The 18,498-nt window shown below is 35.0% G+C and overlaps 1 protein-coding gene across 1 annotated transcript in view; it reads left to right on the top strand.

Moving 5' to 3' along the window:
- LOC145660850 (putative RNA-binding protein 19) overlaps nucleotides 1-18,498 on the top strand; it is a 76,655-nt gene that overhangs the window by 35,885 nt on the left and 22,272 nt on the right. The window contains exons 5-7 of the mRNA XM_081726273.1: nucleotides 695-889; nucleotides 4,412-4,606; nucleotides 15,579-15,718. Of these exons, the coding sequence (XP_081582399.1) occupies nucleotides 695-889; nucleotides 4,412-4,606; nucleotides 15,579-15,718 (530 nt within the window). The remainder of the gene's footprint in view (nucleotides 1-694; nucleotides 890-4,411; nucleotides 4,607-15,578; nucleotides 15,719-18,498) is intronic.

The raw sequence follows: 18,498 nt of genomic DNA, 5'->3' as shown, positions 1-18,498 counted from the left end.
GTGTGATTCTAAATTTATGTGGTGAAGTTTTTCAGATACTACATGCAAACAGATTTGTGTGAAAAATCACACATTCAGGATTATACGTCATACACTAAATAGGAACTGTTTAAGAAATGCAGTAATGCTTTTCGATATGTGTCCAAGACTTGGAGATAGTTGCAGATAAGCAACCGAAATCATAGTCCCGAAGAAATGAAATTTTTATGCAAATGAGTGAGCATTTTATTTATTAAAGAGTGTGCACTATACGTATTTAACATGCACGAGTAAGTTCAGTATTCTAATAGATAGTATTTCAAGATAAGACATCTTAATGATAAACTTCGTTACAATCCCCGGAAAATTAATGTATATCAATAAAAAGAATTGTACAAATCTTGAAGATAAAAAAAAAGTATAAATTAATTAGTCCTGTTCCAGTTCTCCGTGCAAAGTCAATAAAATATTCTTCGTGCATACAAGAATAAATTCATGCTTATTATAGGAAAATGAATAGAAATGTCATCGAGAATAGATGTTTCTGTTTCGGAAACAAATGGAAGATTTCCAACTTTCTAGGTTTTTGATGTCTAAAATTGTTGATAGAACTGAAATTAATTAATTATTTAATTAATTTTTAAAAAGTGAAAAATGTACTTACTGCACATGTTTTGTTGAGGAGCCTATTTTTCTAGATTTCTTTCTTTTGTAGCTGGCCGAAGACTACATGTAATAAAATATGAAAAGAAATCAGCCTCTTCAGGTACAAAGAATAATGCAAAATGGAAGGAACAAGAGGAAACTCTTAAGAATGAAGAAACTATTGCAGAATCTGGGAGAATATTTCTTCGAAATCTAGCATACACCGTTACCGAGGATGATATTGAAGAACTTTTTAAAAAATATGGTAAGATTCCTTTTTAAATATTTTTTGAAAAGTAGATATTTTTAATATCACAATATTGCGAGCGGTGATTATATTCAATGAGAAAAAGCAGAAAGGCTATTACTCACTGCAAAAAATATGTAGCAGAATTTTCTTCTACATGCAACAGGTAACGCTTTCGGAAGATACAACTTCCTTCTTCAGCCTGTGGTAGACTTCAAAAAGAATAAAAAAACATGAAGGAAGGTTAAAAAATGATTAAAAGGTTAAGATATGTAAAAAACAAATCTTCTGTCAAACATTAAAACATACGCGAATATAAACTCATTGACATTGTACACTGCTGTTCACTGTTTTCTGTTCTTGCTTTCCAAATGGTGAAAGTATGTAGTGAAAAGATTACTCCAAATAGTATTTATTTTTTCTCTATCCAGGTTAAGTGAGAGTCTTTCTTTGCGAATATAATATGATTCTTTAATTCTTCGTTCCGTTGCTGCTTTTGCTTTTTCAAATCAACATGATTCCACGATATGGTGGTTATAATCTGTAAGATGCGTTGCTAGACCGGATAACTGTTGCGGATTCCGAGATTTCGAAGTGCGAACGTTCTCAGTTATTCTAGTACAAATGTTCCTTTTTGTTTGACCTATATACACTTTACCACACTGACATTTCATCCGATAGACGCCACTGCTTTGTAAAGAATCAGAAAAAAAAAGCTTTAAAATTGGTTATGTATTTATCTATAGATTTTGGAGGAACTTCTGAAATTTTGATGTTGTGTCTTTGCAAAATCTTGATTTTTGCTGAAAAATGTGAAACCAAAGGGACGCCAATCCATCTGTCAGTTACGGCATATGTTATTGGTTGATGGTGGGTGCCGACGATCTCCTGTTGTACCTGTTTGTACCATTTTAACAATAAAGATTTTGGGAAACCATTTTCCTCTCCAATTTGTAATAAATACTGTATTTCCTTGTCGAGATCCTCAGAGAGGTCTGAAGGTAAAAGAGCTCTCCTAAAAAAGTTTTTTCAAACATTTAATTTCTGAAGCCATGAATGTGATGATTTGAAGTTGATATATTTTGTACCAGCAGAAGGTTTGCGGTATACCGAAGTAACAAATTTATTGTTATGTCTTTTAATGGTAATGTCAAGAAAATTAAGAGCACCATTTTCTTCAAGTTCCTTCGTAAGTTTTATTCTAGGGTGAATTTGATTAAACTCATCGAACAGTTTATTTAATTCTTGAGGGTTCTTGTACAAAATCAAAGTATCATCAGCATATCAAAAATATCTAATACAAGGAAATTTAGGAAAGATATTTGTTTCAAACATATCCAGTACCAAATTAGAAAGTATTGGAGAAACTGTATTACCTATAGCCAATCCATCGTCCTGTCGAAAAATGGTGTCTTCAAATTGGAAGAAATTGTTCCTTAGACAAAAGGCTATTAGTCGAGAGATTAATTGGATTTCATATGGGTTCACTTTTAGTTTAAGTAAAGCTATTTCCACTGCCTGTAGAGCCAGGTGTACTGTTATTGATGGATACATTTCCACAACATCAAAAGATGCCAAATGGATGGAATTTGCAACAACAAAGGAATTCAAGCATGTTTTCAACTCCAAACTGTTTTTAACCGTGTATCTAACTGGAATATTGTGTGATACGAGTTTATCATACAGCCATTTTGAAAGTAAATATGTAGGATGATGAAAACCAGCTACTATTGGTCTCAATGGAGCATTAGGTTTATGTATTTTTGGAAGCCCATATGTGTTTGGTAAGGCTGGGTCATGGATCATTATAGAATCAAGAAATTAAATATGATTATGAATGTTGGTTAAATAATCAATAGTGGCAATTCGTAATACGTTTTGTTCTACATTATCGTGTATAAATACAAACTTTTCTTTATTAATAAATTGATTTTTACATACTTGTTACATTATAGTCTTCAGAAGTTTCTTCAACTTTTAACGTTTTACGATCAATTAAGTTTTTATCCTCACTATGAAGGGGTTCAGGGAGAAGGGTCAAATGCAGACATATGATTAGTCTTTCTCTACATAGTCACCAAGCATAATAACATTTCAGCAACCGGTCTTTCAGCTTCCATAACCCCTCTTTGTAGAAAGTGTCACATTGGCAGGAAAACCAGTGCTCCACTGCATCTGAAGAAAAACGCCATCCTTTGAGACTTTTTCAGTTTCGGAAACAAGATGAAATCTGAGGGCCCGAGGTCAGGTGAATATGGAGGATGGGGAACTAATTGGTACTCTAGGCGTTGGACAAGATTCATGGTTTCCTGGGCTTTGTGGGCGGGAGCATTGTCAAGTAACAGGCGAATACCGTTGGTGAGGATGCCACGGCGCTTTTCCTTTAGGGCGTCGCAGAGTTTTTCCAGCAGACCTCTGTAATATATTCCAGTGATACTATGCCCATAAGTTAGGCAATCCGTAAGAGTAACGCCCTTGCAATCCTAGAAAACTGAAAACATGACCTTCTTAGCAGAAGGTTGCACACGTGCACACGGACTTTTTTAGGGGATGGGGAGCTGCTATGTTTACTCATCACTTCCACTATTTACTCATCACTTTAGTCTCTGGGTCAAAGTGATATACCCAACATTCATCCATTGTCACGAGAAGATCGAAAAAGTTGTTCTCATTGAGTACACCGTGAGCCAGCATTTCCGATGCATAATCAGCGCGTTGCTGTTTTCGAAAAGGAGTGCGTAACCTAGGATCCCACTATGCGGCACTTTGGATAGATGCAGTTGATCATGCAACATAGTGGATACTGAGCCATGGGAAATCTTTACCTCATTATCAATAGTATTTATGGTTATTCGTCTGTCATCCATCATTAGGAGTTCCAGTTTCCGAACCATGTTATCAATCGCTGAACACAGTCTTCCCTTTCTAGATTCGTCCTCCAGACTCATCCGTCCACATTTCAACTGTCTCTTCCATGCTTTAATAGTGTTTAAGGATGGGCAATTTTCATCAGTTTTCGTCTCTGCATGGATGTCCTTGGCTTTCATTCCCTTTAGATGGAGGAACTTTATGACCGCCCGATATTCCATTTATGCCACTTCTATACTTTTACTCTTTCCAGACGCCATATCTTTAACAGTTTTGAAACTACAAGTATAAAATTTACACATTAGTCTCATCAGATATTGCCACATTTCGTATATAATTTACATACAAACAACTGAAACATTTCTATGCAAGAGCAAAAATATTCGTACTTCGTATTTGTAGAAAATTATTGTGATGTTTTAAGAAAGTAAAGCCATCACATTTCCTTATAAACGCATCAATACGCTTTTGCTTCCTCGTTACAGTAGAGTTCTTATCGGGTATAATTATCATAGAAAGAGTGTACACGTACTTCTTACGCGGGCAACGTATTACAATGTAATGTGGGATATAAACTACAAATATGCTAGTTCATATTTTTATGTAAAACTATTTATTTCAGTTTGAATTATTAATTACTCTTTAGTTGATTAATTTTGCAATTTGTTGCAGGACCGGTCACAGAAGTATCTTTACCGGTTGATAGACTGACTAGAAAAATTAAGGGTTTTGGCACAGTGACATTCATGATTCTTGAGCATGCAGTGAAAGCATATACTGAACTTGATGGATCAGTATTACATGGTAGGATGCTTCATTTATTACCTGGAAAAGCCAAGCCATCTATTGAAGAGTTGCTTCAGCAGGGTAAGAAGTTAGTGTTATCATTCAGTTCATATAAGGGAATTACCAAATAATCTTTAACAACGATCATTAAATTATAAACAAGTAGCTGTGTCACGCGTACACCACATGAAGGAGTTTGATTTCTATGGCATGATATTTTCTTAGTTAATACTGAAACCGGAAATTGTAGTAGATTTCTAACCAACTTCTGGTTTTAGTAGATATAAAGATGGAGATTAAATGTATTCTTGAGACGTTTAATCGATTGCAGGAAACCGCCATCTATTACCATGGTAAATATATAAAGGAGTTTTGATAAACCAAAATTTTTAAAAATGAGTTCAATATGTAAAAAAAGTCGTTAGTTAAGTTGAAACTTGATAAGAACAAAGTTGGATCCGATATTGATTGACTTGTATGGGGCAAACATTGTCACTAAGCAAGATGTATTTCGTTATTTTTTCCTGTAGCTGGTCCTAAAACTTCGTATAGAATTCAGCGGCGATGGTTTTACAGATGGAGGATAATCAATGAGAATACTGTAAAGTACCCAAAATCCTTACATGTGTTTGTCTAATTTATGCTGTTTATTATAAAACAAGGAAGTTATAGTCATACTGCTTAGAAAAAAATAAAAACAGATAACGTCGGCATCACACCACAATTATAGGAAGTTTTCCTATACGGAAATAAGGAAGTAAGAGATTGCAGAAAGAGACCTGAGCTAAGCTCTTCGCCACAACCAGGAAGCACCTGAATTCCGGAAAGGGGTTGTGCTGGTTGAGGACGGAGACGAGAATCGGGGAGTTGTAATTAAGATTGGAGAGTGGAAGGACATCGTTTGGAGTTGAACTGAGCTGAACAACCTGTGAGTACTACATCTATTTGCGATGTTAGATAACCATAATGGTTAAGTTTCTGTGCCATTACGATGTAGTAGATTTCTATAATTAAGACCATTTCGAATCCTAATAGCTTGTGGTGTGATGTCGAAAATATCCAAAAGTAATTGAGTATTTCATTTCTTATCCTAAGACGATTTGTTAAATTCATCCTCGAGTTGTCTAAATACACGGTGTTACAAATTTCAGATGAGCTACGCTCTGCCCCCAAGTATAAAAAGTATCTAAGATACAAAATCATTCCGGTTAGAAATTTGTAGCACACGTTATGGTGGAAGCATCCGGTTTTATCCATTTATGGGTAAAATTAAGATTCCGGACAACATTAATTAGATTATGGTCATTTACCACATATGTTTCGATTTCGGAGATCTCGCTTATTTTATAGGCCATTCAAGTTACATTAAATTAGATACATCATGCTTGATTCCGATGCCTCATACATATGGGAATGAAGCGTATCACGCGTAGTTTAAATTATTTAGACGATAACATCAGTTTGTCAAGTTGAGTAAAAGGAGTTTCATGTTTTTTTTTTTCTCTCTCTCTCTCTCTCTCTCATAGTATGCTGAAATTACAGACGTCAGTTGTTATAATGCTATATAGTCTTGCGAGATTCATTTCCTCTTGTTACTAAAGAATCGGACAATACACCAAGATTCTTGTTGTCATATAGGAATTTGCTGCATTTACAAACTAATGGTCAGTGTACTTTGCTTAGGTTGCAAAATTAGCCGCAATGAGAAGGTTTATTTTCTGTTCGTATATAGGATATGAATAATACTTCCAGCAGTGATACAGAACATTCAGACGGACAATTTAGAACGTTAAGATACAAAAAGATTCCAATAAAAGTAAAAATCCCTCCCCTAAAACGGAAATACAATAAGTCTAAGAAAATGCAGGGACAACACAGTGAAGGTCAGGGAGCTCAAAATCCTATTGTTAATGTATACAATTCCCATTATCCAGTTCCGAAATTTAAACCACACAAAATCACGATACAGCAGTTCTTTGATGAATATGATGACTGTGTACGGTTAAATAATTGGACTGATAAAATAGCAAAACAAATGATAATCACCGCGTTTCCAGGGAAACTAAAAGAACAATTGCGAACTTTGTTAAAGAGAAAGAACATTACAGATGAAACAACCTACGCGAATTGTAAAGCTGAGATAATTAAATGTTTCAAGAATGCTAGAGATAGTGTAGATTTTTTCTCTACCGTACAGAATAGGATTCAGAAAAAGCATGAACCCATTCAGTCGTTTGTTTATGATATTTTATCCATGGTAGACAAACATGCTCCGACTTTGACAGAAGAGCAGATCATTTCAATCATTACAGCAGGGTTGAAACCGTACTATATTCAACACCTAGGTTATGAGTCTTTTGACACTTTAGATGCGTTTATCCAGGCTCTCTATACGTTAGAAGCAAATGAATGTAAAATTAGAAATAGGAAAAAGAGAGAAATAGATGCACGTATTAAGAAAGCGTATAAGAAGAAGTGTAGAAAAGGGAAATGTAGGTGTTCGTCATCTGATTCTGAATCAGAATCTACGGTTACTGACAGTTCTTCGTCCGAGTCCGAGGACGAGATTACGTCACATAGGCACAGGAAAAATAAAAGGAAAGCAATTCGTAAATTAGTAGAGAAACAACAACACAGAGCAGAACACTCGGAAACTCAGAACACAAACACACCTTCATCATCATCTCAAAGTAGCGAGGTTACATCTTCCATTAGCCAGTTACAGAAAGAAATAGAAAAATTGTCGCTGAGAATCGAAGGCGGTTCTTCAGATTCGCAAAAGTTAAACACCAACTGTGCGCAAAATAATTCTCAATCCCATCAGAATAACAGAAATAATTTTCGAGGTAGTAAGAGAGGCAATTTTAAGAATAATCAGGGTAGAAACAATACTCAATACAACAATTTTAGAGGGAAAAATAACAATTTTCGAGGCCGTGGTGGTCGCGGTAATTTTAGATCAGGACGCGCAAATTATCATAACAACCAGTGTTGTTGTCATCATACTAACGTGCCTCATGTACAACAAGTACCTAGTTTTAATCAAATGCAGGGTGTACATCACATGCAAAGTAATGGTACAACATATTATGTTCCTGTACAAAACCCTTCCCAAATGAATCAGGTACAGGGAACTCATAATTTAAACTGACAACGTCTGTACATGCAGACGGTGGATGTACAGATAACAAGAAAAAGGGCCCACCTGTAGATATTAATAATACTAGTATACACCGTCAATATAAACAGAAGAATGTTCAGGGAGAAGAGATACAGACTCCATTAGAAATTGAAGGGGACATGGTTAGATTTACAATTCAACTGAGAAAGAAACCATTAAAAATAATTGCAGATACGGCAAGTACAATATCTATTTTAGATAAATCATTGCTATCTCCTAAAACTAAATTGTCACAGGAAATTACGAAAGTTGTTGGTGTTTCATGTGAACCTATAGAGCTGAAACACACAGCCATAATCAAATTTCTAATTAACGGTCGATCCTTTCATCACAGGTTTAGAATAGTGGAAAATTTTGGTCCGAAAGCTCTTTTAGGAAATGACTTCTTTATTTTTCATAACGCCCGTGTTGATTACCTTAATAAGATGCTATCTTTGTTTAGATATGGAAAGCCTCCTCGTAACACACAACAACAGAGTAATACGGGTCATCAGGTTTCAGAGCCAATATTTTGTTTCTTGACAGAGGCATATGATCCAAAGTTCGTCATTCATAAGAGGACGTATCTTCCTCCAAGGACAAGAATAATTGTTCCACTTAAATGTATTAATTCGAAATCAGGTCAAGAAGTGATTTTAGAGCCAGACATGTCTATAATTGAGAAACTAGGAATTTTAGTGCCGCGAGCTATTTTAAATAAAAACGAACCTGTAGTTGAAATTATTAACCCTTTAGTCACAAAAGTCGTTCTTCATAAGAATTTTGTAATCGGAAAAGCGGAAGACGTTCAAATTGAAGAGTCAAATCAATATTGCCAATCAATAGATGAAAATTATGTGGATGAGGAATTATTACGGGAAGGACAACAGTTATTCCAAATTTCTAAATTAAATATTGGTCAAGATGCCAGTCCTGAATATAGAGGAAAAGTAATAGACCTCTGCTACCGCTTTGCTGATGTGTTTACGTGGAATCCTAACAGGATCGGAAAAGCAAGACATTTTCAATGTAAAATTGAACTTAACACAGAAATTCCGTTTTCACGCAAACAATTTCCAATTCCACATGCACTGAAATCGGAAGTTACGCAATTTATAAATACGTTATTGGAACAACGGGTGATACAAAGATCCAATTCGCCTTATAATTCTCCGGTTATGTTTCTTAGGAAACCGTCAGGAAAACTGCGCAAGATTATTGATCTGAGAGAATTGAATTCACGAGTTTTATATCATAGTGTTAGTTTACCTCCTGTCAGTGAAATACTGTCAACTATGTCAGGACACTTGTACTACGGATACTTGGATATCTCTAATGCCTTTTTCACATTAGAATTAGAGCCTCAATCAAGGAAATTTACATCATTTAGCATTCCAAATCTTGGAAAATTCGAATACCTTCGTATGCCACAAGGTTATGTAAATTCGCCTTTTTATTTTAATACGTTCCTGTCAGTTGTACTAGCTAATTTACAGCCCGACAATATAGCCTTATATGTGGATGATCTATTTCTATTTTCAAATTCTGAAGAGAAATTTGTAGAAGTTCTAGAACAACTGTTGCATAGACTGAGAATCTATGGTTTAAGAGTGTCGGTAGAGAAATCACAGTTTCTCATGAAATCAATCATAGCGTTGGGACACAAAATTTCAAAATTTGGGTTTGAAGTTTCAGACAGAATTTTGAAAACTATTGAAACTTATCCTCCACCGAAAAATACGAAACAATTACGATCCTACTTAGGGCTTTGTAATTATATTCGGAAATTTCTGCCCAATTATGCAGAAATCACGGAACCGCTTCAAAAGCTCGTTCGTAAACGAGAAAAGTTTGAATGGACCGCTCAACATCAAGAAATTTTTGAACTTTTGAAACAGAAATTGCTAGCAGCCCCCGCTCTTGCACCGTACGATCAAAACAAACCCTTGTGCTTGTATACTGACGGGTCAAGGACAGCAATTTCTTCAATTTTGCTGCAGACAGATGATGAAAATTCAGGTGAATGGTATGTTATCTCATACTACTCTCGTTTGTTAACAGAATCAGAGAAAAAATTGAGTGTTTTAGAAATTGAACTTCTAGCAATTATAGCTTCATTTCGAGCATTTCGTTACTTCCTGCTTGGAAGACATTTTTATCTGAAGACAGATTCAAGAGCTCTAACATTTCTGAAGACCAGTAAGAATTTGCCACCAAAACTTTTGAAATGGTATTTTTATATATCAGATTATCAATTCACGCCAATACATGTAAAAAGTGAGCTCAATATAGCTGACGGACTTAGCCGTTACACACTACTTCCCGTACAGCCGGGAGATCTTTCAGTAGAAAATATCGATCAAGACAAATGTTTAGTGAATTTCACAGAGCCACAGGATATAGGCCGCTATCAAAGAGAGGACACATTCTTTGGAGATATTTATAAATATTTAGAAACGGGTGAAGTTTCATCTAACACCAATGCAGTACGAATGTCGAAATGCTATGAATTAGTAGATGGAAAACTTTACCGAATACATAAGTTTGCAAACGTAGCCAAACGTTTACTATGTATTCCCTTTAAGTTACAAAACAAAGTGTTTGATATGATTCATAAGTCGCCATTAACCTCTGCTCATCAAGGTCAAACGAGAACATATAACTATGCATTGCATAGAATTTATTTTCCACACATGAAAACGTTCATTAGAAACAAGGTTAGAAGTTGCCCATCCTGTTTATTAAATAAGAGAGTCACTAAACCTCCAAAAATGTTACCACAGACATATGCTCAATCACAGCCTTTTTCTACTATCCAAATCGATCAGGTAGGCCCTTTCCCAATGTCTGAAAAGCATAACAAATACATTCTCATCACATGTGATCTTTGTACTAGGTATATTGTAACAGATGCTTTAATAGACTTAACAGCAGAATCAATTGCTGACTCGTTATATCGGAAAGTATTTCTCAAGTATGGTTTGCCAGAGAAAATTTTTTTGGACAGACTTCCCGGACACCGCAGTAAAATAATGGCCGAACTTGCAGAAAGGTTGGGAACCACATTGAATTTCATAGCTGTCAATCAGCACGAATCTTTAGGTTTGGTGGAGAAAACAGCAGACACTATTCAGCAAGCATTACGACACTATGTATCGTCTAAAGGACACACATGGGACTTATTTTTACCAGCACTCACCTTTTCGTTAAATAATGTTACAAACGTGATAACAAAATTTAGCAATTTCTTTTTGCTACATGGTTATCAGCCAAGGTCATTGTTGGAAAATGAATTTCAGACTCCAGTGCAAAACATCGAAAATGCAGACCGCATTGAAGTTTTGAAAACGATAAGAGAAGAGGCTTATCAAAATATGATCAAGAATTATCAAAAGCAACTTGAGAAGTTTCTTGAAGAAAACAAACAAGCAGAATTCCAGATTGGGGATGTTGTCTTAGTGAAGGACCATCAGAAAAAGAAAGGGATCCCAGAAGTGTTCAGTCACAAATATAACAAGAAAGCTACAGTTGTAGGTTTCACTAACAGTGCGAACAAAATCGTCGTAGAATATCAAAATAAGAAGAATAACGCCAAACGTGATGAAGTGGACATCAGATCTTTAAAGAAGATTTCATCAGTAAGAGAAGAAGACGCTGAGACATAAACATCCATTAGCCTGGAAAGTAGGCAATTTGCTCCACAACACATGGGACGAAGAAAATTCTCCAAGATTTGCATCTATGGAAACAATTCAACATCTACAACTAAGAAACATGATGAATGATGTGATCAGCACCAAAGGACAAGCGAAGACGCTAGATGACACCCATAGACTCCGGTGGACACAGACGACGCCCAAAGAAGAAACAAGTTTCTACTATCAACTTAAGATGTTCCCACGCCGAAACTTTGAGAGTCAACCAGATCTTCAATCAACGAAAGATGACCACCAATAGAAGCGAAATCAAGAACCACTGGACGAATATCGAGATGGTACATTGGAAAAGAAGAGGATCATATGTTAGTCTAGAATAGGGATATTAGGTCACTCTGGTGAAAGCCTTTCGTATTGATTTCTTTTGTTCACTCAGCAAGTGCGAATAGACTGCGCGATAACAGTCTCTCTTCTTCGGACACCGTGAGTGTAAGTGCCTTACGGTTTTCCTTTTCGAACACAAAGGAATCAATACCCTTATTTTTCTTTCCTGGGACTATTCTATTTCTTTGATAAGCTAGTTAGGCCGAAAACTTTCTTATTTCGCGATATAGGAAATTAGAGAATTTACTATTTATAAAAATTCAACAAACTTAGAGTGATTGCATTAATAATAAAAAAAAAATCTTCAAAGAATTTTTTTTCAATATTTATTCATATTATTTTTAATTAGTCGTTATTATATAGTAAAGTATACTACAAACTCCAAATTTATTTATCTATACACCCCAGTAGGTATTTTGTTTTCAGCATTAACAACTGTTCATGTTGTCTCTAGAAATGTCCAAACACCGGTTTATTCAAATTATTCAGACGATCAACACAGAGCTTATTTCTTATCTTACAATGTGTTCGATTCAGTGATTGCAAATCAAATAATCTTAGATAGTAGACATACCGTAGAAGTTACATATCATCACATAGAGTTACCTATAAATCTTTCATTTTCACAATGGGATGTAGGAAACCAATTTTACTTGGATAAATTACAGAACCTTTCTTCTCAACTATCGAATTTGACAGTGAACCCTACTATGCCAATATGGGCTCACTTTGATACTCATATTACTTATAGCATTGGAATTATTTTTATACTAGTAGGATTTCTATTACTAATTCTTATTGTAGCTCTAGTTATTAAAATGTACAAGCTGAATAAGATAGTAACTGAACTAAGTAATCATATTCACAGGCCTGAAAATGATTAAAGAAATAAACAATGAAATACAATATTGTTATTGAAACGTGAGTAGGCTATGAATATAAATTTTGCGAAGCAAATTTTCAAGTAGAGTCTATTTCACAGCAGATTAACTAGGCAACAGGTATGCAAAGCATCCTTCAAAGAAACTAGTTAATTAAAAAAAGAAAGAAAGAAATATTTGGTTATTATTAAAATTATGCTAAGCATATTTCAAAGAAGAATAACCAAGTAACAACTTCATTTTCTGAACCTTTTTTTCTTCTTTTGCCTTTCTAGGTACGCTCCACAATGCAATCATATACTTTCGTCATCCCTATAATTACTATTTTAATAATCATTTTAATAATTTTGTCATTTATAATATACAAATTATTCAAAATTAAATTAACCCCAAATAACGTTTCAAATTCACATATTCGATCTGTCAAATATGTTTCTTCAAAAACAGATTCACACGTAACCCCAGATTGTTCTTCGATACACCTCTATGATGATACATTAAATGTATATCCAACAATTAAGCCTTCTACGCCTACTATAATTCTTAATGTTAATGGTATGTCAATGATTTCTTCTAACTTCGTGTTATTCAAACATTAAAAAGGGACTCATTTCACTACTTCTAAGTAATGGTGCAGACTTAACAGTTGTGCTTGTCTTAATATCTGTAAATAAATGTATTTACTACACGCATAAACAAAAACACTCAATAATCACTCCTACACAACAACATATCAACATCATCAACAAAAGAACAGCAACAGTAGCAGTTTCCCATAGATGCCTTATCTTCAATGTCAGATATCAACAATGGACCATGTGGACTGAGCCGAACAACAGGATCCTGAGGAATCTATGCTTTCAAAGGATTAAATACTACTACCAATTATTGAAGTGAGGACTTCAGTGATAATGACAATTAAATACATATGACAGAATACATACCTCCAAGTAACATGTATTCCAGTATAGGAAGGAACAGATGACGAAAAACACAAACTCACACATAACTAGTGAAATAAACTGAGTGTTTTGTTTCATTCAGAGTGCGAAGTGTTTTGTGACAATGTGTTTTTTTTCTTTCTTACAGACAGGATACAGTGACATTAACCTACATTTATTGTAATATTACCTTGTCAGCAGAATACTCATGTGATACAAACAACATATATTCATATTATTGGTGACGGACAATGCTGGTGGTGGAATATATATACATACATACGAGTAAAAAGAAAACTTTATATATACAGAGTGTTCGAAGATAATGGACGAACTTAATTATTATTTACTTTTTATGTTTATACAGGTGGACAGTAATCTTTTTTTTCTCCTTTTTGGCACATAGAATCGTGCTCAAAATTTCGAGACAGGGGTAATGTAAAGTACCCAAAATCCTTACATGTGTTTGTCTAATTTATGCTGTTTATTATAAAACAAGGAAGTTATAGTCATACTGCTTAGAAAAAAATAAAAACAGATAACGTCGGCATCACACCACAATTATAGGAAGTTTTCCTATACGGAAATAAGGAAGTAAGAGATTGCAGAAAGAGACCTGAGCTAAGCTCTTCGCCACAACCAGGAAGCACCTGAATTCCGGAAAGGGGTTGTGCTGGTTGAGGACGGAGACGAGAATCGGGGAGTTGTAATTAAGATTGGAGAGTGGAAGGACATCGTTTGGAGTTGAACTGAGCTGAACAACCTGTGAGTACTACATCTATTTGCGATGTTAGATAACCATAATGGTTAAGTTTCTGTGCCATTACGATGTAGTAGATTTCTATAATTAAGACCATTTCGAATCCTAATAGCTTGTGGTGTGATGTCGAAAATATCCAAAAGTAATTGAGTATTTCATTTCTTATCCTAAGACGATTTGTTAAATTCATCCTCGAGTTGTCTAAATACACGATGTTACAAATTTCAGATGAGCTACGCTCTGCCCCCAAGTATAAAAAGTATCTAAGATACAAAATCATTCCGGTTAGAAATTTGTAGCACACGTTAATACTGTTTACATCCAAAAGACTCATGCCATCATGTTTCTAGTAAACTTCATACGCATTGCCTTCTTCGGAGCCAGAGAACAAAGATGTTACAAAGAGAACAAATTAAAAAGAAATTTCTTCAGATAGCAAGAGGAAGATATTCATTAAACAGATCAAAGTTTTGGGTTACCAATTTGCACCTTTAATTATTTTTCTCGTATGAATTTCGTTAAATAATGTGACACTCATAATAACTGTAGTTTGACAGATGAATACAGTGATTTGTGGTAATAATCTGTTCGGTTATTTGAGGATCTTCAGTTTCCTTATATTAAATAGTATTGATCCCTGCGTATTGTAAAAAATATGTAATTCATTTATATACTTATTCAGAGAAAACCTCCATTTCTTATATCGGTGCTTGTATACATCAGAGAAATGGGAGAGAAAGTTTTAATATCGACTCAGATGTATAACATATCGGTTGACATTTGTATGAATTTGTGTGCTATCCTTTTGTGACAGAAGAACTTAGGCAGGAAATGAACACAGAAATCCAACGTCGTCATTTCATAATAACGCAAATGAATACACTTTCACTCGAGTTTCACATATTTTGCGATCTGCTCTTTTTAACTAAACCACAACAGTAACAATGACCCTCTCCGGTCCTCATCAGGGCCAAAATTGGTTTGCTTTACTGCCAGTGATCGTGGTTCCTGAACACATTGAGAAGCTGTTTCTTTATGACAAATTGTTCAGTTCCGTAGAAAGTTGTGTGGAAAAGTAATTCAGTTGTATATTTTGTTCATTTAAATCCAATTTCTTCATTCTGGTAACTTTTAAATTCTGAAACTAATTTTATGTCTGGATAAGTGACACAATATGAAAGATAAATTTAAAATTACAACAAAACGCGTTTAATAATAATAATAATATAAAATATATAAGATATTCATTGTATTTGTACTTTATTTTGCAGAAGGACTGAGCTTCAAGCAGAAAAAGCTGTTAAAGATGAAACTTGAGGCAGCGTCCAACCACAACTGGAATACACTTTTCCTTGGTCAGAATGCCGTAGCTGATATAATGGCTGAAGCTTACAATATTACGAAAGAAAAGGTTAGGTCGGTTGTGTAATGTACGGGATTAGACAGAAATGTAAAACATGAAATGAACAAGAAAAGAGAACATCTTAGAAATGGAAGTTTGTACGTATCATTCATTCCAAACATTGATAGAAGTTTTAGGTCTTCAGGTACTCCTCGTCTGATGCAATAAGGGATGTAAAGAGGTAGGGAAATAAAACTACGGGTAAAATTATTGTATTTTGTTCCCGTGTACAAAACAATTGTTATAAATGAAATAATTGAGCTTTTCTGTACTATGCCGTGCCCAATAGACCTTTGCGTACTGGTATACTGCCGTATCTAATTTCAAAGTTGTCACTTCCATCACACCTCTATATTTTGAGCATTTCGATTAAAAAATCAATGATTGTGTGCCAACTGCCCCTGGTCCAGATTTAGATGCAGATATTTAATCTTAATGTATTATATGGATTGCCCTCCTATTAGTACTATTTAATTTATGTATGATTTTAGTTTTATTAGTTTTCGAGGAATTATTGTTCTTTAAATTAGTGTCCCAAGAATTACTATTGGGCTTCGGAAGTCGGATGTTCATATTTTGTTATATCTGTGATGTGTTCGTTAGTTCTGATTTATTCATTTCTGTTTGTATTATCTATGCGATTTCTTAACAAATATAAGAAATTTAGTACGCTCCGCTGTTTTTAAGTTATTGCTAAAATAGCTCACATTGTAAAAATTGGTAAAAGCAATTCTCACGTTGTTTTTGATTATTTTTGTCGGATTTACTGAATGTATTTAATCAGTGTCTTATAAAAACTTCTCTCCCTCTTTTAAATTGGTTAGTGGTTCAATTTTGATAAATGTATCCCTTTTGGCTATTATCTTATACTTTCAAGGGGAAAGGGAGGGTATTCCAGTCTATTTACGTTCCTATCGTAATTGGTAGGATTCTGTAAGGACTAGAAACGTTGTACAACTTTTACTGAAGCTGGGAATGGTAAATACAAACTTCCATTTTTAATAGATTGTGATAAAATATTCATGCGTAACATTTTAAATAAGAAAAATAATAAATAAATTATGCGAAGGTCATGTCAAAAGTCTTGCACACAGCGCATGCGCAACCGTTTGAGTGATGTGATCATATTCAATTATATGTCAGTTGTGAGTCAGAGTTTGGGCTTGACGATTGTATCTATGTTTGCTGGTTCGCATGCCTGTGTTGTGAGAAATTCAGTGTTAAAATGGAAGGTGAACCCGACTCAGGTAGGATTACACATAGTGACCAGCGTTCCTATGTCAAAATCGAAACTCTACGTGGAAAGAATCCAACTGAAATTTAAATGCTTTGCGAGAGGTTTGTGGAAATAGTGTAGTGGATCGTAGCAGTGTATAACGGTGGCCAGCTCGTTTCCCTGAAGGTCGTGTAAGCACTGCAGAGAACTTAAGAAGTGGAAGACCATCAACTGCAACAGACTACACCTCTGAGATTATTGTGAATGACATTTTGAGATAGGATCGACGGAAAACATGTGAGGAAATTGCATATGAGGCCAGAATGTTTGTCACTTCAGTTTACAGAATCATTATTGAAAAGTTAAAGATGAGAAAAATCGCTGTCAAATGGGTGCCGCGTGATCTGAATGAAGAACAGAAATCATGTCGCAAAAAATGGCAACTACTTGACGAAATACTTCCCCACTGACCATTAGTCATGATTTGAGTCCATCAGGCTTTGATTTGTTTCCCAAATTAAAGGAACTACTCCGTGGAAAACGTTTCAATACAATTCTCGAAGCTACCAGTGAGGTGACCCGAGTGATCAGACAGCTCAAGAATAAAGGTGCCCTATCCAGAGTACAAAATTTACCAAAACGTTGGGAAGCTGTGATAAGCAAGAATGGAGATTATATTGAAGCTTGTAAAAGTATTTTGTACAATAAATTATTTCCATAATATCTTTCAGTGTGCAGAACTTTTGAAATGGCCCTCTTAAAACAAAGTATGCGTATAAATTTAAAGAAACAGCATGCATTGTTTTAGAAGAACTTTTTACTGTAGTGACATTCCACTCTTCGCCCGTGCTTAGTGATAATATGCTGAAGGATGTGTATGCTGGCATAACTTTTTCATGATGAAGTTGCTCAATGCTGTATAACTCAAAATATTTCGCTATAGTTGACTTGATAAAAAAGTAAACAGTAGTTTTGAGGTGCAGAATATAGGATGATCACTGATGATTTAAGGGTCAGCATATTTATTTGACTTGTGATATTAAATCTTCAGTCCACGTAGGTGTAGAGTACCATGTAGGTGTGCCGAATCTCACAGTAAGAACTGACTACGATCCATTCAGTGATGCTATCGTAATGATCTCTAGTTAAAAGTCATTCTCCAGTTCCATTTCATATCTTCGCCCATTGATGGTTACTCGTATAAAGATGGGGATATGGCACATCATAATTTTCGATGTTTGTTCCTTTATCCTAGAAAATGATATCTAACAGAAATTGAAGGTTAAAACTCAAAGAATGAAGAAGTGCAATTAGACCGAGTATTAAAATGAAATGAAATCTTTAAATTTTACGTCCCACGATTATGTTGGCTAGGCGGTTAGTCTAAAGGAGACTGTGATGATGAGAAATGAATGAAATGGTGGAATGAAGAAAGTGGAGTAAACGGGAGAATCCCGAGAAAACCCACGCACACAGTGTTTGTCCACCACAAAGCTCACTTGGCACGAGCTGGGATTGAACCAAGGACCCCATGCATCAGAGTTGAACGCTCTACCACTGAGCGAGTGCAGCC

Source organism: Thermobia domestica, chromosome 9 (assembly GCF_964235325.1).
Source record: "Thermobia domestica chromosome 9, izTheDome1.hap1.1, whole genome shotgun sequence".
Lineage (NCBI taxonomy): Eukaryota > Metazoa > Arthropoda > Insecta > Zygentoma > Lepismatidae > Thermobia > Thermobia domestica.
This window is presented reverse-complemented; position numbering and strand designations above follow the sequence as displayed.